Below are 24,009 nucleotides of genomic sequence, written 5' to 3'. Positions count from 1 at the left end.
TACAAAGTATATACATATGTATAATATATTCAATTTGACAGTTACTGAGTTTAAATTATGTGGTTGGGGTTGAGAGACATCCTCAACATACTCAGTGCTATCTAACGAGTTCTAACAATAATGCATGAGATCATGCCTTATTGCCTTATTAAATGGTACTTCCTCCAGTTATTTAACAGTCAACAATGGTGTACCACAAGGCTCAGTCTTAGGGCCCACCTTCTTTACAATCTACATAGGTAATGTGCATCCTTACATTTCTATGCTCATAGAAATGTAAGGAGGGGGGTATCATTCTATGAGCACATCACACCAGTTCTGTCCTCCCTACACTGGCTTCCTGTGAGAACTAGGACTGATTTCAAAATTCTCCTCCTGACCTATAAGTGCCTAAATGGCCTCGCACCCATCTACCTCTCTGAGCTACTGGAACATACGTTCCCTCTCGGGCTCTGAGCTCATCCAATCAGCTGCTTTTGGTTGTTCCAAAAACACGACTGAAGCTCCGAGGAGATCGGGCATTTTCAGTTATGGGTCCCAAACTGTGGAACAACCTACCCCCCAACATTAGGCATGCCACCTCCCTTCCTGTGTTCAAATCCCTGCTAAAAACATATCTGTTCTCTCTGGCGTTTCATATTGTGTGAGTTGATTTAGTATTTCTTGTTCCATGTCTTCATTTTAATGCTGTTGTTTTAATTTTTTAAGGTATATTCTGACTGCTTTTTATTTCTCAGTGTTACCCTTAGTGTTAAGCACTTTGATAACAGTCTATCTGTTTTAAATTGTGCTCTATAAATAAATATGACTTGATTTGACTTGACTATGCTGATTTTCATTGCTGATGACACAGTTGTTTATTGTTGAGCTAAAACAGTTATTAAGGCTTTCCGGCTTTTGCAATTTGCATTTGACATCATCCAGTCGATTTGTTCCGCCTCCAACTTGTCTTAAATGCAGATAAAACCAAAGAGATGCTTTTTTCAAACAGGAAGTCGGTCCCAGCAGTTCTTCCTCCATTTGCATCCTCAAATGGTGTCCCTATTGAGTTTGTTATATATATATTGGGTATCTTGGTCGACTCGCATCTCGTTTTTAAGCTCTATGTGGAAAACCTAGTAAAAAAACTGAAAGTTAAACTGGGTTTCTTTTTCAGAAACAGATCCTGTCTAACTCTGAATGCTAGGGAACACCTTGTATCTGTGACTTTCCTTCCCTCCATTGATTACGGTGACAATATTTACATGAACGCTCCTACAAGAACCCTGCAGATGTTGGATGCTGTCTATCACGGTGCATTGATTCATAACTGGCTGTGATTATCGTACCCACCATTGCACCCTGTATTCACTGGTTAACTGGACATCATTAACTTCACGCAGACTCTCTCACTGGTACATTTTCATCTTTAAATCACTTCTTGGTCTGCTGCCTTCATACATCTCCTCCTACATGTCTCTGCATGAGTGCAGCTACAGCGTGCGCTCTCAAGACATTATTACCTGCAGTGTTCCCTCAGTGAGGACTGAACTTGGCAAAAGAGCATTCTCCTATTCCGCTCCTGTTTCCTGGAATATCTTGCAAAAAGATCTGAAGCTCTCGACCTTGACCTCTCTAAGTGGCTTTAAGAATCTGTTGGACTCCTGGCAAGGACCAATGCAGACATGTTCCTGTTTTTAGTTTTCTACATTTGCCTTGTACTCTGTTTTTGCTACTTTTTTTTTTTGCCATCTTTTATAATTGTCCATTGTTGTCATCATTCTTTGTTGAAATCAGGTCTCTCTTGTAAATGAGTCCTCTATGCTCAATGGGATTAACCTGTCTAAGTAAAGGTTGAATGAAAAAAAAAAAAGCCTAACACTACAAAATTTGACCTGATGTACTGTAACTTATTTTCTGTCAGCATTATAAAATATTAGTTTAAAAATCTGGTATGAAAGACAGAGGGTGGTGTGTATCCCTTAAAGGAATACTATGATTTTCATCTAATTATGGATTTAATGGTCGTCAGGGTTTGGAGTTTTTTTGGACATGTTTTCTTTTTCAAAACACACTGCATGTCCAAATCAATGGCATTAATAATGATGACAAACAATGGAGCTTTGCTGTTTAGTTTATAACTACATCCTGCTTTGAGTGACGTATACTAGCTGGAAAATGAACATAATTAGTCTTCCACTATCATCGTGACGCATGTATGCCAAGTGGAACAGCCTAAGTGCAGCAATTGATAAAGGTTACACAACACTGTGCATTACCTGCACAGTCCACAAATGGATCTTGTGTGAAGTGAGCTCAGGAAATGAAAATTGTGGCGGTGAAAGCTGCAGCGGAGTGCCTCACTGTGGGTGTGGAAGCACCGCGTTGAAAATTAAGAGAGGGGGGTATCATGTTGGAGCAGTGAAATGTTTTATGCAGCAGACTCCGTCACCGCTGAACGGATGAAGTAATTTCATTTTCATGCATGATCTGCAGCCCCACAGACCAGGAAAATTGCATAGACAGGGAAGAGAGAGATATTGAGAAAAAAGAGTCGAACGTACCTTATTTTCCATTTGACTCTGATTATTCCCTTTCACTTGTAACCATGGTGATGATTCACTCCCAACAGAGGGAAAAACCTTATTATGGTCGAAACCTTGGGGTGAAGTTGAACAACAGATGTTATGATTAGACTTATCACCCTTTTTATAAGTGAGACCCAACTAAAACACCTGCAAATTAGCATTTTCTTAATTGATTCTGCTGAACTTTATTTTATTATATGAAGATCCTTGTATTTGATTTATTATACAAATATTTTAATTTGGCTATTTGTCCAAGAGTCAGGTATTAGTGTTACAGTAAAGGTGTAATAATGTTAATTTGTGTATTCATACAACACAATAACCATGCTAATAATCAACATAAAATAAAATATTTTACAAGTTACAGTATTACTCATACCAATATTAATGTATGTATTTATGTATAGAAATAATTTAAATGGATGTGTATGTTATCTAAAGTATATGTTCCTAATGAGACAAACAACCATTCACTTTCTCACTCACACCTAGAGACAATTTAGAGTTACCAATCAGTCTAACATGCATGTTTTTGGTCTGTGAGAAGGAACCGGAGTACCCGGAGAAAACCCACACATGCACGGAGAGAACATGCAAACTCCACCCAGAAAGGTCTCCGGCTGGGATTTGATCTGGCAACCATCTCGCTGAGAGACAACAGCTCTACCAACTGAGCCACAGTGATAGTACAAAAAGCAAAAAACACAAATGACCAAAATACCAAATCTCGTGATTTTAGAGAAAAAGACCATATTAATGTAATTTTTCTTTCATCTGCTCCCGTCTTCAGGGGTCGCCACAGGGAGTGAACCCACATGAAAGAGTTGGCAGTTGTTTTACACCAGAAATCCCTGCTGAAGCAACCCGGTGTCGAACTTGCTGCCTCGGGGTTATTAAATTACAGCAGTGATCACCAAGCTCCCACAGCTCTAAAACAAGACCTAAGTGCTGAACAAGAAGTAAACAGACAGAAATGTATATGGTATTGTCTTAAAATCTGGTTAAAACTAAATTTTCTGAATCTAAATGAAAAATAAAACTGAAATCATCAGCTTTGATAAATGTAACGCTGATGACACTCTTGGCCCCAGCCACTCCACTGTCAAGAATCTGGGGATTATTTTTGATAGTACTTGTAAATTAGACAAACAGATACATGCAGTTGGGAAATCCAGCTTCTTCCAACTAAAATTCATCGCTATATTTCCCTTCCAGAGACCTGGAAAAGGTGATTCACGCTTTTATCACCTCTCGTTTGGATTATTGTGATTCATTGTTTGTTGGTTTAGATAAATCATCTTTGCATATTTACAATCTGTCCAGAACGCAGCAGCTCGTCTTTTAGCAGCAACTTGAAAACATGAACACATAACCCCTGTCCTGGCTTCTCTCCACGGACTTCCTGTTCACTTCTGGATTGATTTTAAGATTTTATTGCTTGTTTTTAAAGTTTTAAATGGTCTGGCCCCGTCTTATTTATGTGATCTTATTAGCATCTACATTCCAGTTAGAGCTGATTTTTATTGTATTTTATTGTTAACCTTCTTATGTTTTGTGAGTGGCACAAGATGTGATTTTTACTCTTTTTAAGCTGACTTAATTGTAAAGCAGTTTGGTCAGAGTTTATTGTTTTTATGTGCTGTAGAAATAAATTGACATTGTTCATTCAAACATTAGAATGATATTTTGTTTATTTTCCATACGGGTCTGCTCGTTTTGTGCCAAAAAATCATCCCTGCCATGAAAAGCAACCCTTCATCACAGGAAGTGCTGTTTGAATGATACAAACATCTAGTTGTACACCCAGTCGGGATTCGATCCAGCAACCTTCTCGCTGAAAGGCAACAGCTCTACCAACTGAGCCACAGTGCCGCTCCCATTGCATTTCATTGTGTAATAATTTTAAACCTCCAAACTGTTATACTAATTATTTTCTGCACGTTTATAAAAACCTCACTGGTCAAATGTTCGAGCTGTGTATATGTGTAGGAGGATGTGCTTGTGTTTTATTATTTATTTCTTTATTTGCTGAGTTTAAACTTTAAGATTTATTGACTAAGGTTTGTATTTGACAAAGGTTTGGGTAAATATAAAGGTCCAGCTGAGGTCCTAGTCCTGTCTTTATCTTTGTGTGCACGGTACGTAACACAAATGAAGGCTCTTCTCTTCCTGCAGGGAATATGACACTGAAGTTGTGGTGGATGAACCTTCAATAAACCAACACCTAACTCATAGTAATGAGTTTCAAGTTGTTTTTTTTTGTGTGTTTTTTTTAAGGAAAAAAAACAACATTTGGTCCCACGTCCATCAAAACCACTAATCTCCTCCAGAGTTTGGTTTCTTTCAGACTGTGGGACTTTCATGTGTCCTGAACCAGCTGTTTGCAGCCAGAGTCCCACGTCCTGACTGTTTCTACAATCTTGTCAAGCGACCTTTGCTCCTTTTCTGGAACAATGTTGATCCACAGCTTTAGGAAATGAGGGTGGGGCCAATTGTTGAAGGACTGTTGGTCCATAATGCCTCTAAGAGATTAGAGTTCACATTTATCACAAAGTTAGAAACTTTAAGACAAACTGAAATAAAGATTTTAGCATCACAAACTAGAAGGATGACACAAATGTAACTAATCAGTCCATTTTTCAAATATCAAGACGTACCTCACATCTGGAGCAGCATCCAAAAACATCTTAGCAGCGTCAGTGAGGAAGCGTTCTGTGAACGTCCTTCCTGCTCTTAAGATGTAATCCACCCCGATGTTCTCAGACACTTGATGCAAATGCTGCACCAAACTTTCTGGAACGGTGAAACAGCGATAACTGAAAACATGGAAATGAACAACAATTAAAAAATAAGACTTTTCTAACTTTGAGGACATGGTAAGTTTAGTCTTTGAACATGGATGAAGGGTCTTCTCTTACTTCAGTCCAGCGTTCAGCAACACGCTGACAGTTCGGCTCTGGTGCAGTTTTCCACCATGACGTCCAGGACCAGTTTGACCTGCTGATGGATGAAAGTGTTTGTGGGTTGAGCCAGTTTCAGCAGCAGGGCTCGTCCTGTTCCTTCAACTTGTGGGTCCATTGTGGTCTTCAGACAAACGTAAAGCTCATCCAGAGTGCTGATGTCTTCACAGGACACTGAGGACCGCAGGTTTAGCACCTGTAGCAAAAATGACACCATTAGTCAAACCAGTGCAGAGTTCACTCGCTGAATTAGGGCTGAATTACATCAAATTATGAAATAAATTCATAAAAACATGTATCCAACAGTCACAGACGACGAGACAAACTTCTTGTAGTTTGGTCTTCAGGACACCAGGATGGTGCTGAGTCAGCGCCTGGACCATTTTCATCCCCTCCTGTTTCTGGTTCCTGTTCATTTAAAAGATCAAAATAAACTCATTTGAAACACCCACACTTGCCCCCACCCTCATTCGCCCCACTCTGGGCCCATGAGCAAGGCCCTTAACCCCACCATGTGCTCCCTAAACAGGTCTCTCTTGAAAATGAGTTCTCGTGGCTCAATGAGACTAACCTGGATAAATAAAGGCTAAATGAAAAAAAAAAAAAAAAAAGCTAATTTGAATAAAGATAGCATACAGTTACAAGTTCTCCAAACACTGTTTGAACGTCTTTAACAAATGCTGCTCAGGAAAATGAATGTCCCCAGTCTTCTGAGGACTGAAGCTCAAAGACATGAGGCTTCTCAGAGGTTTGTCCAGCAGCTCCACATCGTTTCTCTTCTTCAGTCTTCAGGATGCTCGCACTCGTTTTCTTCTGGCCTACTAAATAAAAAACATCAGCCACTAATGTGTTGTATAACTCAACGGGTTACAGACGACAATGGACTGGATTTACTGGAAATCTGATTTAAAGTTTCCTCATGAACAACAAAAACTGAAATATGGCATTTATTTATTATAAACATTATTTACTAGATACGGGTTTAAATTTAATTTGGTGTGTAGTACAACGCAAAGTTAAAATGTTAAACAATAAAATGCCTACATTTTTAAAAATGTATTGGTTAAAAAAGTTTAAAGTTTATTGGAGTAAACAGGTTTGTTTACAACAAGCAATGTAAACGTTAAAGATCATCTTTCTGTAAGTTGAACATTCTTTAGTAACATTTTAAAAATATCACAAAACCTAAATTGTTATTGTATAAAAACCATTAAAGATATTAAAACACCAGTTCATCCAACTAAAGTCCTGCTCTCTGTCACTGGTTTAAACTTTAAATGTGAAGTTTGTCTCAAACGCGGAGCTCTAAAGTGGGCGGGGCTTTCTCTCTCATTTCACCAAAATCCTGTCGTCTGTGTGGGAATGTTTCAGATTTTGGAAAATATCAAGTTATAGCACATTTCTTGATTGAGCCACAAATTATGATTGATTACAAAGTTTAAAAAATTAATTTATGATGGAAACAAAAGCTTAGTGGTCAACTGGTAATAAGGCTGCTTCAGTTGTTTCACACTGGAACCTTTGATCAATGTTTTAACTCATCTAAAACAAATATTTTAGGGCTCACAAACCTCTATAATCGGCTTTCAATTACTAGTTTAAGAACTGAACTTACTTGTTTTGCTGACAGGCTCTGAAGATATTCCAGCTTCTTTTTTCTCTGTTTGAGGAGCCTTGGTTTGAGGAGGAGTCTCGGCCAGAGGTGTCACCACAGAGGTCCTGTGTGCAGCATCAGGTCTGCACAAAGAGATCGGAGCAAAGTGAAGTTTCTGCAGCGTCTGTGCAGCAGCCTGGACCTCGTTTCTTGATGACAGGAGACATATTCCTTTAAGCAGCTTCTTTTCTGTTGAACCACAAACAGAACCGCAGTCTTGTAGTTTATATAGTAAAGTTGTTTTTATGTGTCTGACTCGGAGCTTAATTTGTAAACTGAAGGATGCTGGAACACAAATAGAGTACGGGTGGGGGGAGGTTGGGGTGGGGATGTCTGGGGGTCCTCCCCCTGAAAATGTTTAATAAATTAGATGCAATTTCCTGCATTTTGGTGTATTTTAACAGGTTGTTAAACATCTATGTTTACCTACATTTGTAAACACTCTGCTTCTGTCAAGCTTTCCCCCCCCCCCGCCCCCCTTACCTAACTGAGCCATCAAGTTAGACTCGGTTCCAAGCCCGACTCTGACCCTACTCGTTGTTGTCTGACTCCACATATGAACCTCCAGGCGCCTGCCCGTGTACAACTGCCTGCTCAGCACGTCACACTTTTAAAGGCCGAGATTTCTTTAAGGGTAGACAAGGAAAGGCTACTTGAAGAGGCAGATCATGTGCTGTTGTGTTTAAAATGAGTGTTTATGTAATTATTTTCAGATTACATACCCAATATAAGTTTTATTCGTTCAAGGCAGTCATATTTATCAATAACTTTATTATTAGTAAGCCTGAGCATTATCGGATCCAAGCAAATAGTCACCGGAAGCACCCTGTCAAAATAAGAACGCTCCCGGATTCTGTTCCAGCGGGATCCGGCTCAAATTAAGCCCTGGTCTGACTTCGACAATGAAGACAACAAAAAGGGGGTTAAAGTGTTAGCATTCAGACAGTTACCTGCTCCAGTGACTCTGTCAGAAAACACGAGCAGACGTGAACATCTTCTCTCAGGTTGGGGTCTGTAACAGGAGGAACACTTAATGACTGAGTTATCTCTTTAGGAGACAGTCCTGATGGATCCTCATCATGTGGAGTCACTAGTATGTTCTCAGGACATGTGTCCTCAGGAGGACATGTCTCTGGTGTCTCCAGAGGAGTTGTCATCACTGGTGTGTCTTCATAAAACAACGTGACGAGTGTCTCTTCAATAAGGTCATCATCCTGTGTTTGGTCCTTCAGCTCATTAGGTGTATCAGTATCTTCAGAGCTGACAGTGTTGATTTGTTGGATGGATGCAGTCGGACTCTAATTTCCATGTGGCTTCTGAGCCTCCCAACATGCTCGTATAGCTGTCGGACTTCCTTCGTGCACCTTCTTCCAGAAGGAATCATCTCCCTCATCCCAGCTTTCAGGTCTCTGGTTGTCCTCTGCATCCAAACTTCATTAATGGCAGAGCTGACGTTCCATCCTCGCAGGCAGAATTTGATTCTTCTTCCTGCTGAATTTGACGTCTCTCATGGATTCATCATGAAATCACTGGAGTGTTTCACTCTTTCCGGAACGGCATCATTTCTGGCTTCTTGTGTAGCCCATAATTTCTCTACACAGTGAGCCACTGCAGCTCTCTTAGCTTTCTGTTGGTCGTGGATCCTGGACTCTCCGTCATGGGTTTGTTCTCCAGACGGGCTCCCAGTCTTCTTTAAACACAAGAAAGTGAAACAAGAGTTAAAACAGCATCTTTTCCTGCTTGTTTTCATGTTGTTTTGCAAACATCTGCTGTGAAAAAAGTTTTTTATGGACATAGATACAAAGTAGAAATCTGCATAAAACCTATAAAAACACATTTATCCCACGTTCCTACATTTTATGAGGTGGCTAACAGGAAGTGACGGTTGCTATACTTCCTGTTAGCACAGTCGTTGACTCAATTAAGGAGACTTCAACTAAAAGCAGCCTCGACTCTTTAGAGGAGCCCAGAGATTTAAAAAGTGCAGAACAGCATTTTGTTTCATGCCGACTTTCTTGTTTGTTGTTAGAGAAACTGACTCCGGTAGATCTCAGACTCTGAGCTTTGATTGTTGAAAACACTTCATGTGACTTGTTGCCACAGGGTTATTGTCTCTGATTTGAACAGAATCAACTTGAAATGCTTACAGAGATCTACTGCTGCACTGAAAACATCACGAAGCTACACCTTTTTTTTTTGTTTTTGTTAAACTAAAGACATAAAAACTGAAAAACAAGATAAAAACTACAATCAGTACAAAACTGAGCTTAAAGTTCATAAGTTAGGTAAAAGTAATACCCAGTGAGTATTCAAAGTATTAACTAATTGTTCAGGATTTATTAATTTTTTTACACTTTGGAGTCAAGCTAGTCTTGTCTGTTAGCAAAATATCTCAGAAACCACTGGAAGGGTTTAATGAATCTTTCAGAAAGTAATCAAAAGATGCTCATCTATAACTGATGAACTTGAAGTCAACCTGATTTAAGATGGCTGTCAAAGCTAAACCTGAACCACACAACACTGACTGTACGTCAGTCTGTTTCTCTGATGTGAAGCTACAAGTTGTGACAACCTTTTTGGTCCAATAGTGTTTCCATTTGTGGTTGTGAAGTTCTGACCATTCCTCAGGCGGCTGAGGCGAGCTGGTCTGGGAAGCTCAGTCCTCACCTCCTTGTACAGGTGTGCAGTGGAGAGCATCCTGTGCTCCAGCATCAACGTGTGGCATGGAGGCTGCACAGCTGCAGAAAGAAAATATTTGCAGAGAGTGATGAAGGCTGCACAGAAGTCTGTTGGAGTCAGTCTCCCCACCATCACAGACGTCTAAACCTCCAGATGTAGGAATAGAGGGCCACCTGCATCATGAAGGACCCCACTCACCCAGCACACACACTTTTTTCCCTCAGGAAGGAGGTTAAGGAGCATTAAGTGTAGAACCACTAGACTGAGGAACTGCTTCTACCCTGAAGCAGTTAGACTCCATCCATCCATTATCATTTCCCCTCTTCTTCCATTTTGGGTCACGGGGGTCGCCGGTGCCCATGTCCAGCAATCACTGTGCGAGGGGCAGGTACACCCTGGACAGGTCGCAAGTCCATCACAGGGACACAGAGAGACAAACAACCATTCACTCTCTCACTCACACCTAGGGACAATTTAGAGTTACCAATCAGCCTAACATGCATGTTTTTGGTCTGTGGGAGGAAACCGGAGTACCCAGAGAAAACCCACACATGCACGGAGAGGACATGCAAACTCCACCCAGAAAGGCCCCCGGACCAGGATTTGAACCGGGGACCTGCTCGCTGAGAGGCAGCAGCTCTACCAGTTGTGCCACCGTGCTGCAGCTGTTAGACTCATGAATCCTTAATCAGGATTATCACTATGAAAAAAAAAAAAAAAATCACTGACTATCCATGTTGCTGATCTTATGCTGCTGATTATTTCATGTTTCTGTATTCATTCAAACTCATCTGCTCACGCAGACTCATGTTCGTGCTGCTGCTGATCGACGTATTGTTTTTATACTACTAGTGCTTAGTGTATTCTTAGTTTAGTTTATTACTTAGTTCATATCTTAGATCTTATTACTGTTTTTCTTTACAATTTGTACTTTTGTTTGATGTAACCGGGACTCTGTACACAATTTCATTCCACCACATGTGGTGCATATGACAAAAAAAGAAACTTTGACGTTGATTAGTATGACCCTTCAGCTGTTGCCATGGTGATTTAGTTTAACAGTTATTAAACAAGTAGGTATTCCTCTCAACGTGTAGAAATACTGTATATGACTGTAAGTGTCTAAGTGAAGCTTTGTAAGGTGCCAGTATTACTCTACTTTTAAATTAAAATAATGTGTCAGTAAAATATCTTCCGGGGTATAGAGAATAATATCCAATTCTAGCAAAACACTTAATTCCCAATAATAACGTCTGGATTAAACTTGCTTTGTTTCAAATAAAGCAAATAACTATGAATGACTTTTAGCATCATACACCAGTTAATTCATTGTGGATTATTAAACCATAATCCCTGTTTAGAGACCACCCCACCCCACTGCCCTCTGCCTTCCACTTATTAAAAGAAACATAAAAAATTAATAAAATAACAGTTAATCACTGCTTGTCACTTAACTGTGTAGGGGAACACCACCTCTGAAACAGTTCACCTCATCTCGAACAAACATCATTCATGTGTTTGAAACTGTTTAAAATAAGATGCATCTATTCCCTCGGGAACAAACAGACATTGGTTTTGCAGGTGTTTAACTCAGCTCACAAACTTCTTAGTTGACACTAATGTGAATGTATTGAAAAAAAACTGTCACTGTGTTAAGCTCTGCCAATATGAGCTCATTTCCCATGAAGTGGACAGATCGTTTGAATGAGAGTTTTGGTTCAACTGACCTCGAAGCTTAGGAACATCCGAACTCGCTACTTTGATATTTTCCTTTATCGGAAAGGAGTACTTGTCCCATAATGGTTCCCAGGAGGATAACACCATAAGAACCCCTTTGTTTAATGACATTTACTTTTCAGGAGATGGACAGTGACACCTTTTGATGAACATTGCATGTTACTCCAAAATATAATTTCTGTTTTATTTTATATCTGAATGTTTATTCACGAAAATGTGTGTTTTAAGTAATCTCTCTTTAAGATAATAATTTTTCTCTTTTAAATATAATTTTACATATAATGTCCCTCTGGGATTAATAAAGTTTTTGTTTTGTTGTTTTTTTTTATTGAAAAGAAGAGTGAATTTTAAGGCAGAGAGAAAAAGGACTATGTTTATTTAATAGGCCTTTATAAAAACATGACAAAGTGTTAGATCCACCTCTTCCGAGAGGTGGACCTTCACCTCTGAAAAACACAGACAGTTAAGTTTCACTTCTTCACATCTACTGAATTAGAAAATTTAGAAAGTTATTCATTTTGTTCTGTTACTTGAAAATTATTATGATTGAAATAATTGTTTGAAAAAAAGGGGCAGATATAATAAGATTTTTTTCTTCTTTCTGCTGCCTTTCATTTTAAATCTTTTGTATCTTTTTTTATATTGTTATGGAATTGTTTTGTACTTTTTTAAAATGAATAAACTTTATACCATACCATACCATACTTCTACATCATCTTTCACTACACACTTCACGGAGGCTTCATCTCAGAAGACTTCACGGGAGCTCGGAACTGGGAGAAAAAAAAACAGTTCCTGCACTGGACTCCGAGAGGAGAGAAGCAACCTTTCTGCAGACGTCTCAGGACGAGAGAAAGACACAGAACCTGACCGAACCAGAACCATCACATCGCAGAGTGGTAAATCTCAGCTGACTTCAGAGCCAGTGGCTGGACCTTCCTCCCTCCAACCGATGACAGGTGAACTTTGAGGAAAAATCAGCCTCTCAGTCACCGGAACATCTCAGGCCTTGTTGGTATCATTTTAAGCAGCTGTTGGAAACATTCTGACATCTCGTCCAGGTGAAAGAGACTCTTCAATGCCTTTCTGGTGAACCTACATCACAATAATCTTAGACAAACTACCGCTCACTTTAGACATGATTTTAACTACATCACAAATAGAACCAGTCCAAAATCTGCCTTTTTAAGTTTCACTAATTTGAATAATCAATTAGACCTTTGATACAAAGCTATTTGTTTTTCATTTGTTTGTTATGCATAATTTTCATCACATATATCACAGATTATTATTTTTATAATAAAATACATTAAATTCACTGAATTTGTGATTATTTTGGCAGTATCTGTGTGTATTAACTGATTTGATGCCCTTTAAACACGAGAAAGAACTCACGTTTCAGTTTACATTTAATTTGGGGTTTAATAGAGACTGATTTTTCCTCTAAAAGACAGGTGGTGCCCACACAACAAGGTTATTTGCATAATAAATGCATATCTTATGAGCTTAACTCAAAACTGATCATTTACAATAAATATCCAGCCCCATATCCCTCTACAACTGTATTCAAGTTATTTGTCCAAGTTCAGCTTCACAAAATAGTTTTCTTGTGGGTATGTGTGTGTGTGTGTGTGGGGGGGGGGGGGGGGGGTTGTTTGTTTGTTCGTTTGTGTATACTTTTTTTATTTTTTCAAATTTATTTACTTCTGCAAATTTTGTATAGTTTAGCCATAGATATATTAAAGTGTTCAGCTCATTCTGAACTGGGCACTTTTGGTTTATGAACTTTTCTTTTTTACTTTTCTTACAAATACTGTATTGTTCCCATAAAAACATTGTGATTTCTTTAATTATTATTATTTATTATTATTAACATTGTTTTCATCTGCTTTAACATGTTTGTTCACACCCATATGCCCAGCATTTGACACGTTCTGGCTTGCCTTACCTGTTTATGTCAGTTTTCTACCATGTGACAGCTCTAGTCACCTCACAGAGACTGACTCGTTCATCAATAGTCATGAGGAGCCTGGCTGGCCTGGTTCTGAACAGGCTCATTTGAGCACAGGCTCTACAGACAACATTATTAATTTTTCTGCTGTGAAGCTGTGGACCAGGAAGTGAGAAAGATTAGTGAGGGAGAAGTTCAGAAAGCTCTGAAAAGAATGAAGAAGGAGAAGGCAGTAGGACCTGATGACAACAGTGGAGGTTTGGAAATGTCTTGGAGAGATGGCAGTGAGGTTTTTGACTCAAATATTCAATGGCATATTTGAGGGTGAGAAATGCCTGAGGAATGGAGAAGAAGTGTGCTTCTGCTCATTTTAAGCACAAGGGTGATGTACAGATTTGTAGCAACTACAGCGGACTTAAGTTGATGAGTCACACGAGGAAGATCTGGGAGAGAGTTGTGGAAGCTAGACTTATACGAGAGGTGACTATCTGTGAGCAGCAGTATGGTTTCATGCCAAGAAAGAGCACCACAGATGGAGAAGTACAGAGAGGGTCAGAAAGAACTCCATTGTATCTTTGTGGATTTAGAAAAAGCATATGACAGAGTGCCAAGAGAGGAGGTGTGGTATTGCATGAGGAAATCTTGAGTGGCAGAGAAGTATGTTAGACTGGTACAGGACATGCACGAGGACAGCAGAACAGTGGTGAGATGTGCTGTAGAAGTGACAGATAGCTTCAAGGTGGAGGTGGGAGTGCATCAAGGATCGGCTCTGAGCCCCTTCTTGTTTGCTCTGGTGATGGACTGACTAACAGATTAGGTCAGGCAGGAATCCTCGTGGACTATGATGCAGATGATGTTGTGTTCTGTGGAGAGAACAGGGAACAGGTGGATGAGAACTTAAAGACGTGGAGGTACGCACTTGAAAGAAAAGGAATAAAAGTCAGCCATAAGACAGAGTACATGTGAATGAGAGAGAGGATGGTGGAACAGTGAGGCTACAAGGAGCAGAGGTCACAAATATGCAGGACTTCAAGTACTTGGAGTCCACTGTCCAGGAAAATAGGGAGTGTGCTAAAGAGGTGAAAAAGAGAGTCCAGACAGGATGGAGTGGATGGAGAAAAGTTTCAGGGGTGATTTGTGACAAAAGGATGTCAGCAAAGGTCAAAGTAAAAGTTTACAAGACAGTGGTGAGATCAGCTATGTTGTATGGTCTGGAGACAGAGGCATGGACAAAAAGACAGGAGACAGAACTGGAAGTGGCAGAAATAAATATGTTGAGGTTCTCCTTAGGAGTGACAAGGATGGATAAGATTAGGAATGAGATCATCAAAGGTACAGCAAAGGTTGAACAACCGGGAGATAAAGTTAGAGAGACCAGACTGAGATGGTTTGGACGTGTCCAGAGGAGGGACAGTGGGTATATTGGTAGAAGGACGTTAGAAATGCAGCTGCCAGGAAAACGACAAAGAGGAGATATGTGGATGCAGTTAGAGAGGACATGGAGGTAGTTGGAGTGAGGACATAGTGAGATGGATGAAGATGACTCGTTGTGGAGACCCGTGAAGAGGGAACAGCTCAAAGAAAATGAAGTCAAACTGACTGTTTCCCACTTAATGTTTATGTAGATGAACAGATGCTGGGATATATTCATCATTTAACGCGAGTTCCTCATTTTTCTGGACTGAATAAAACGTGCACTGAATTTAAGGAAATGCAAAGTGAGACGTCATTTAGATTTGACCCATCAAAATGAATGCGGTCATTTATTTACAGAATCAAATTTAACATCAAACATTTACATTAATTTGGCAAATTATGAGAATAACAATATAAGCAATCAATCAGGAAAAATCATACGGCCATGATTTTTCCGTTGCTGCACCAAAGACATTTATGAAAACTGTACAACTATGATCTTTTACCCACATGAATGTGGGTGAGCATTTTACACAGACATTTCTAAATATCTGGGAGAATTTCTACTTCATAGGAAAGTTTAAAGATGGAAAGAAGTTTAGAGGGAGTAAAGGATGGGGTTTGAGGGAAATTGAATGTACACCAGAACCGACACTCTCCATCAGAAGCCCAGCTCGCCTCGGTACGCTTGGTAGGAAACTTGACCCATTACCTTTCTGATGATAATCAGCAGATATGGTGTTCCGTTAACGCTACCGGTCCAGCGTCTCCTTAGATTGGCTGTAGCCCGTCAGAAGTAGTGGCGAGGCTCTGTTCGACACACATTCACCTCAGTGGAAAATGTTATAATCCCATGGAACTCGGAAGAGCTTTGTTGTCATGTCAGGAACTCCAACAGCACTCCATCAGAACTCCAGAACTCTAGAAGTCTGACAACTCTCCAACTCCGTGAACTCTGTAACTCCGTGAGTCGTAAGTCACTCTGAGTCCCTGTGAGTCTGTGTAGACCAGGAAGTACTGACATTTTAAAGACTCTTTCCCGGTTCACTTTTTGGGATTTTTCATTGGTCAGAAACGACCAGAAGGGGTGTGTTTTTGTGACGTAAGAGGTTAGAGACAGCGAGAATTGTTATGAGACAGCTCAGAAATGTTCTCACAGACCGAGAGGGTTCTGTTTTGGCGTGTCTAAGAAACAGGTGCAAAACATCTCTATTTACGTCTGAGAGGATTCTAAAACATGACAGTTTTAACATAACAACTTGTTTTTCGTTTGACTGTAACCTTGTAAACGCACACACTTGCTCATTCAAAAGCAGAAATCAGAAAAATGCATAATTACTCTGCAACAGCTTTTAACATGAGAATAAAAATCATTACTCAGTTAATAAAATTGATTAGTTCACTGCAACATCTAAAATGGTTTGAACTAAGACACTTTGATTATCAACATTTGTAAGATAGTAATGATAATAAAAAGAGAGTGTTCTTTTCACTTGAATCTTCAAGAAAGAAAGTCTCAGGATGGGTGAACCTGTATCTATGTATTCAAATACATGAAATGACAGTTCCTGTCCCACAAGGTTCTAAAGGTCAAGAGTTTTGACCTTAGACTTAGTTTCGACGTAGGCCTAGTCCACTACATTTATGATTACCAGTGTTTGGAGGTACTTTAAAACTGTAAAACATCTTTCATTCCTTTATCTAAAGAACACAAGCAACAAGATCTGCATTCCAAAATGTAAAATGATTCCTTTAATCGTTCAACACTCAGTGCCCAAACGAGGGACTGAATGAGCATTCTGTTCTTCCAGAAGGGCATTTGCTTTTTGATTCTGTTGCAGTTTCTTTATCCAAAAGAATAAATTGCCTTCAAGTTTTAATCCTTTCTATTTAACAAAACAACAGTAAAGGGCAATTGCCTTTGTATGCCAATTTATGAGTTCTAATACTTTCAGTATTCAATCTGATTATTGTCGTATTATTTGGTGAAGCAACAAAATCCTTGAAGCTAACAAATCTGAATCCTACTGGGGAAAAAAAGCTCCAATCTCAATCTAATTTTTCTTCAATAGTCTGCAAAGTACAAAACAATCTGTATCTTTTTTATTTGTTTGACACGAGAAGCTTCAAAACTGAAACCTGTTCAAAGTAAAATGCACCACTTCTTTCAATATGGCATTTGAGTTTTGTATGAAATACCACCCATGGTGTTAAAGGTGGAACAGATAATCTGGGATGATAAGTTTCAGTCAGATAGAGTTTTAAATAAAATCATGAGTCAGTTTTACATCATCTTGAAAGGTCGTCATCTTAAGCGTCAGTCTGCTGAGACCTGACAAAGAGGAAACTCAGAGTTGTATCAGAATCATCAGGCTGCAGATCTGTTACACTCTGGGCATCGTTCACTTTTATTTCTGCATTCAGACTGTAGGTTGAACATGTTTGGGGAACTGTTATCCTAATCCATTAAGTAAACTTCCCAAATACTACCGCTTTTGTCCCAAACTGTGGGCTTACATCACCATCTGCCGTCAACAGTTTAAACTTTTGGTTGCAAACGCTGGAGGAGACTAAAAAGCTGGGACTAAAGAACAGATTTCCCTTCTGTGTTGACCTTGTTTCTCTAATTCTCCACAGATCCGCTCAGATCAGGACAAGGCTGTCGGCATCCGCTACAGCATAACCGGAGCGGGCGCCGATCAGCCCCCGACTGGAATCTACAACATAGACCCCATCAGTGGCAACATGTTTGTCACCCAACCCCTGGACAGAGAGGAGAGAGCATCCTTCCATGTAAGGCAGAACGTCTGCTCTGTGTCTGTTATCACTCTTTCCCCAATTATATCTGTCTCGTTACTTCCCAGCTATCCCTGTGAGGAAATGGCTTTTCTCGCCTCCCGGCTTCTTTTGTTCTTTTCTAACATACATTCAGAAGAGCGGCTCCTCCATACCTTCAAACAAGCCTCTCAAGACATGAATGATCTTGAAGCCAACGATATGAAGAAGAAAGAATGCCTCGACAAAACACACTGACACTTGTGCTGCCATTTCCTGTAGATTGGAGGTTTTGTTGCACGGAGCGCTGAGATGGAATGGGGGGGCAGCCAAGGTGATGTGAAGGAAAACTTGTCTTTCTTCTTACCATGGGCGCTAATGAGCAGGTGCAGCTTTAGAAGTGTGTCTGCAAATTGGTGTGTTTCTTTGGATGGCCTGCAGATTGATAAATGTTTGTTTACATCTTCAGCAAGCAACTTTTTTTTTTCTCCTCTTCCCCGTCTCCTCTCGGTTTCCCAAAGTGTCCTTCCACTTTTCTTTTTGTGTGCATTTCAGACCCTCTCGTTACCTATTGCACTCTGAGCTGCAGGAATGATCAATGGGGCGACCTGACAGCTGCATGCAGCCTGTAGGATTTAACTCTCACACACACACGAGGCTGAAGGGTTGAGTTCATGACTGGTTTCTCCCTCGCTGGATCTCCAGGTTAAACTCCTGTAGACGTTTGAATTAAATATCCAGACCACTTGAGACATATTCGAACGCTCACCCATTAGTTGTTATATGCACATTAGAGGTTTCAGTTCATACCAGCCAACACTAACACCTGCACTCGAGGTGAGTGGTTTTGTCGAGCTCACGGCGCCTACGTGCCTGTCAGCATGATCGATGGTCAGGCTGCTGATAGAGCTAATTCAACGGCCAGCTTTTGTGTTTGGAGACAGGATAAGAATGAGTCTTTTTTATTGCACACACTGCAAACATTAATGCACGCACAGTGTATATACAGTGTAGGAATCAAGGAAAGAGGCTTGTGATTGTCTTGTGTTGTGGTTGTTGTTCACTCCTGTGTGTGTTTTCTGTCTTTCCCTTCCTGTTTTTAAACTCAAACAGGGATCAATAAATCAGCCAGGTTATTGGTCCCTGGAAAACCACGAGCACTCTGTAAACATTTGACACAGGCTTGCATGGAAGCAGCATGTTAGGTTGAAGGCGCTTTGACTTGATTGCACCTCGTCTTTAGACTGAGCGGTCTCACGCTGCCAGTGATGCCAATATGATTTAACGCAAGGGAATGTAGCCAGAATTGTACCCAGGGGTAAATTTGTCCATGACTTACTTACTTCCAACTTGACAGGAAGCTCTGTGATGTGCTCGGTGCACGCACAGAGCTAAACTTTGCTTGTTAAGTTTTTGGTCCGAAAGGGAAAAGAAGAGACGAGGCTGCTGTTTCTGACAGACTGGCACTGGGAGAAAGAGATCTGTGTGGTGATGAGAGTGGGAGTTAGCTTGAGTCAGACAACTTAGACTACAAGAAAAACTGAGTAAACAAAATTTAATTTTTATTTATAAACTCTTTAGGGGGGTGGTAGAAACAGTCTGTGTATTTTAGAAAAGATGGAGGGTTGTTGTTTGCTTTATACACTTGTGTCAGATTCAAAAGAAAAACTGACTCCATGAAATGTTTTAAATGTTTTTGAGCCAGACCTGCAGGAAAAAAGATCAAACTAAAAGTCAACTATAGATTACAAAGTGCAAATTAAGCTTCAACAAATTGCTCATTGATGCATATCTTAATTTGCAATTACTCTATAAAACATTTATTATTTGTTCAAAATTAACCAAATGACAAACTGGGACACATTAATTAGACATTTTCTCCTAATAATATTGTGTTTGTGCTTACCCTTACAGAAAAACAACACATAAGTTTTGTGCATGTAATCCCAGTTAGAAAACTTGTTCTACCTCCTGCCTGTAGCTGGACTCATCATTGTTTGTGATGCATCCAACCACTGCTGTGTCATCTGCAATTTTGCTCACAACAGACAAATGAGCAAGCACACAAAAGGCATTACCACCTGCTTTTCACCTTTTCACTTTTAATGTTAAACCTAAACAAAATAATGTATTTTTGATGAAATGCAGCATGAATGATGAGTGCTAAGTTATATTGTTTAAGTTTGTTGAAGGAGCTAAAAGCAGCAAAACTCTTGCTGAAAGCTAAATTTAGCATCCATCCTTCATCTCCCGCTTGTTTCGAAGTTGGGTCTTGGGCGCAGCAGCTTGAGCAGGGAGGCCCAGACATCTCTTTCCACAACCTCTTCCAGCTCTTCTGGGAGGACTTCAAGGCATTCCCAGGCCAACTGAGAGACGTAGTCTCTCCAGCGTCTTCCCCGAGGTCTCCTCCCAGTCGGACATGCCTGAAGCACCTCAACAGGCTCCTCTCGATGTGGAGGAGCAGCGGTTCTACACTGCCTCTTCTCCCTCTTCACCACAACGGACCGGCACAGAGTCCGCAATACTGCAGACACTGCACCAATCCGTCTGTCAATCTCACGCTCCATTCTTCTCTCACTCGTGAACAAAACCCTGAGACACCTGAACTCCTCCACTTGAGGCAGAACCTCACCCTCGACCTGAAGAGAGCAACCCACCCTTTTCTGACTGCAGACCACTAAATCAATCAATGCTACTAAATGTAACATAAGAACAAAAAATGAACGAGTGATGAGGCAGATGTATTTAAAAGAAATGAAGAAATCTCACTGTATTTCTAAGGAACAAATATCTGTAAATAAAGTTCATGTATGAGCTGAAAGTTTTAATATATGAATGGCAAAAAACAAAGTATGGAGAATTAGATCGCAATAATCTCACTAAAATATAAAAAAACAGGAAAACAGTGTGACTGCTGATTCAGCATTCACACTGTTGTTTTCAAAAATCGAACAACTTCTCCAAGTTATTTGTTAGAAAAATACTCATATTTATTCAAATATACTGTAGGTTTGTTAATAGGATGAGCTGCATCAGCATTTCATCAGAAATAGAAACAGTAGATTCATATAATCTGTGCTAGTTTATCAAGTCCATCAGTGTGGGTGGTGTAGTCGTTGTGAAGCTCACTCAGGAGAATAGTGATGTCGCCTCGCATAAACATTTCTACAGTCCACGCGGCATTCGCTCCTCTGGAGTCCAGACCTTCAGATCGTGTTTTCAGCGCCGCTGCCAGGCTCACAAACACACAAAAAAGAAAATCATCAGAGGAAAACGCGGAGGACAGCGCTGACAGAAATGTAAAAACAAACACAGACGCGTTCACGTATAAAGATTTCAGACAACAAACCAGAACACACAGAAAGTGGTGCACGAACAGTGGACGCACGGTTTCACACCAGCACACAAACGCATCATTATCCCACTTCCACACGCACGCCCGTGGACCGAGGCAGCCGGCGCACATATCACAGTCGCACATCGTCAGCGGGCACAGCTGAGAAAACAGATTGGGCTTGTTTGTTTGTTTGTTTGCTCTCCTCTCTGTTTGTTTGCTGTGCTTCAGCCAATGAAAAACCAGCATCTCAAGCATCATTAGGAGGCTAAAGAGGGCTCTTTGTGATCAGCCACGTATGCTTCTCAGCGTTTACGTTGTGCACGTCAGCATCCACGCTAATGTGCATGATGTGTGTGAGTTGGTGTTTGGATGCTGAGGGATTCAGAGCATCCTTGACAGGTGGACACAAAAGCCGACATGATGGGTGGTGTTTTCGGTGAAAGCAGGTGTCGACGTTCAATCTTTTCATGTCACAGCCGCAATACATCACGGTTTGCTGTAAAAAGGCTGACAGGCAGAGCCTCCCCGACTGTGTGCAGACTAAATATTTGTCTGGTTTTGGCCAGAGCAGGGACCCTCCTCCATGTTCAGTTTCACGTTGAATAAGATTTCTGATGAGGACTTGAATTTAGAAGCGACTGAATGAGTTGGACGTCCTGGTGAATGGGGACGCTTTGGGTTCCAGCTGCAGTTACAAAGCTTTACGTAGCGTTAGCTATTGTTAGCACGGACTGGTGGGGCATTGCTGGTGTGGTGAAGATTAAGATGATGACTGCATGTGTCAGAGCTCCCCCACCTCTTACTCAAACCCCCACACCCTGCCGCCTCACATTTCCACCTCTCATTTACTCGCACAAGAAGCAGTTACTCCTGTACCTTTTCCCCCCCCCCCCCCCCCCCCCTCCCATCTCATTCTCTCCTTTTTTTTTTCCTATTCTCACCCAATGCATTGTCAGGAAACAGCTCATCAGGCAGAGACATCCATCCAAATGGCTGGCTTTTGTCAAAACAATCCAAGACAAACATGCTCTCCCTGAGCAAAAAGGAGCCACAGCTTGAGCAGCAACACCTCTCTGATGTTTTTCAGGCCTCTGGCTGTGCTAACAACAAAATAAGTGTTGGTTGTGCGTCTGGAACATTTCACTATTTGCCCCCTCTGCGCTGACGCTGTCCGTGCCAGGATACCGACAGGATGCTCACGCCCTGTTTGGCAGTCAGAAAGCAGGAGGTTTGCCAGATAAATGAAGTTGCCAATTAACAAAGTCAAGGTTGTGTTGTGTTGCTGAGTTTGTTCCAGTCCAGAGAATCTGCAGCCTCTCGTATCAATCAAGCCAGCGACTTGTTGTCAAAGATAAACGGAGCTGTATTCAGAATATTCATAAAAGCTCAGGTTCGGCTCTGAATGCAAATGATTTCTCTTTCCTTTTGTGTCTGTGTGTTTCCAGCTCCGGGCTCATGCAGTGGACATAAATGGGAACCAAGTGGAGAACCCCATAGATCTGTACATCTATGTGATCGACATGAACGACAACAGGCCCGAGTTTCAAAACCAAGTTTATAACGGCTCCGTGGCTGAAGGCTCCAAACCAAGTGAGTGTGAACACAGTGAAGATCATCAAGCTGAGCAGAGCTGCTCATTTTTAATTTCAAATATTTAAACACCGTGGGTGACAGCTGATTGAAAACTATTTATTTTAGAGTTCATGGTAAAATAAAAAAGTTGACTTGCCTAAATCTTTTTAGATTTAGGCAAGTCAACTTATACTGATATACTGGAATTTTTAGGATGAGTGTTTTTCACATGGTGGCACGGTTGGTCAAGTTGCTGCTTCACAGCAAAAAGGTTGCTGCATCAAATCCTGGTGGAGTTTGTATGTTCTTTCCGTGCATGCGTGGGTTTCCTCCCATAGACTTAGACATAGTCACAGACATAGTCTTCCTCCCAGGCTCTCATCGAGGTGGCAGCTTCCGTTTTTCCTTCTTCCTGCTCTGCTCTCTGTCTGTCTGAAGCGCCTGGGTCACATCTCCCGAACATAAGTTAAGAAGATTATGGATTTGGTATCGTGGGTGTTCAACTCTATTGATAAGATTTTTTCATCAAAGCGACAAGGTTCTGGAGAACCGGCGTGTCAAGCTGAGACTCACGCTGTGGGGTACGTCATGGATTCATGGGGAGTGTTGCAGATGATATGTCTCTCAGTCCTGTCTCAGGTGGATGTTGAAGACATTTACATATTTGGACTTATGATAGCAGGGACTCTGCTTTTTGGCATCGGCTCTGTTTTGTAGATTTTTGAAGAAGACGGCGGCAGCAGTTTCGGCCATGGAAAAGCTTCCGAGTCAGTGTGAAGGTCTGGTCCACGATGTGGGAACTTTAAATCGTCTGGTTTATGAGCTTAACCGTAAGGTGGAGGCGATTTATGAGAATCGCAGGCCACCTGCGGCTTCTGGGACTCGTCAGCGTGGTGGGTTCGACCTTGAAGGAGACTCATAGCATGGATCAGTGGAATGGAATCCCACAATTAGGTATTTTTGAAACCAGAACACCCAGATGGACTCTAGGCTGGAAAAAAGTAATCTGTCTGCCTGAAGAAAAACAAGAATTAAGCTTATCTGAATCTGACTCCCCGACGGCCTTGGAGACAGGCCGACTATCAAATTTCTCCTGGGACATGAGTACCCAAGGACAAAAGCTTCAACTATCGCTATGTATTTCTAAACATAATGTCCCAGTGGCTTTTAAACCCCAAAAAACATTACGGCAAAGACTGGTTCATCCCAAAGATCCAGACCCCCGGCACAAACAGAGTAATATTGTGTACGCTGTTCAGTGTCAGGAGGGCTGTGATCAGTCTTACATCGGGGAAACAAAACAGCCACTGGCCAAAAGGATGGCCCAGCACAGAAGATCAACATCATCAGGCCAGGACTCT

At 40.9% G+C, this 24,009-nt stretch overlaps 1 protein-coding gene across 1 annotated transcript in view; it reads left to right on the top strand.

Moving 5' to 3' along the window:
• The window catches only part of cdh4 (cadherin 4, type 1, R-cadherin (retinal)), a 446,399-nt gene that overhangs the window by 351,140 nt on the left and 71,250 nt on the right, over nucleotides 1-24,009 (top strand). Inside the window, exons 6-7 of the mRNA XM_037679124.1 lie at nucleotides 17,602-17,757; nucleotides 22,522-22,666. Coding sequence (XP_037535052.1) covers nucleotides 17,602-17,757; nucleotides 22,522-22,666 — 301 coding nt within the window. The remainder of the gene's footprint in view (nucleotides 1-17,601; nucleotides 17,758-22,521; nucleotides 22,667-24,009) is intronic.

Source organism: Nematolebias whitei, chromosome 7, assembly GCF_014905685.2.
Source record: "Nematolebias whitei isolate Nwh7 chromosome 7, NemWhi1, whole genome shotgun sequence".
NCBI lineage: Eukaryota > Metazoa > Chordata > Actinopteri > Cyprinodontiformes > Rivulidae > Nematolebias > Nematolebias whitei.
This window is presented reverse-complemented; position numbering and strand designations above follow the sequence as displayed.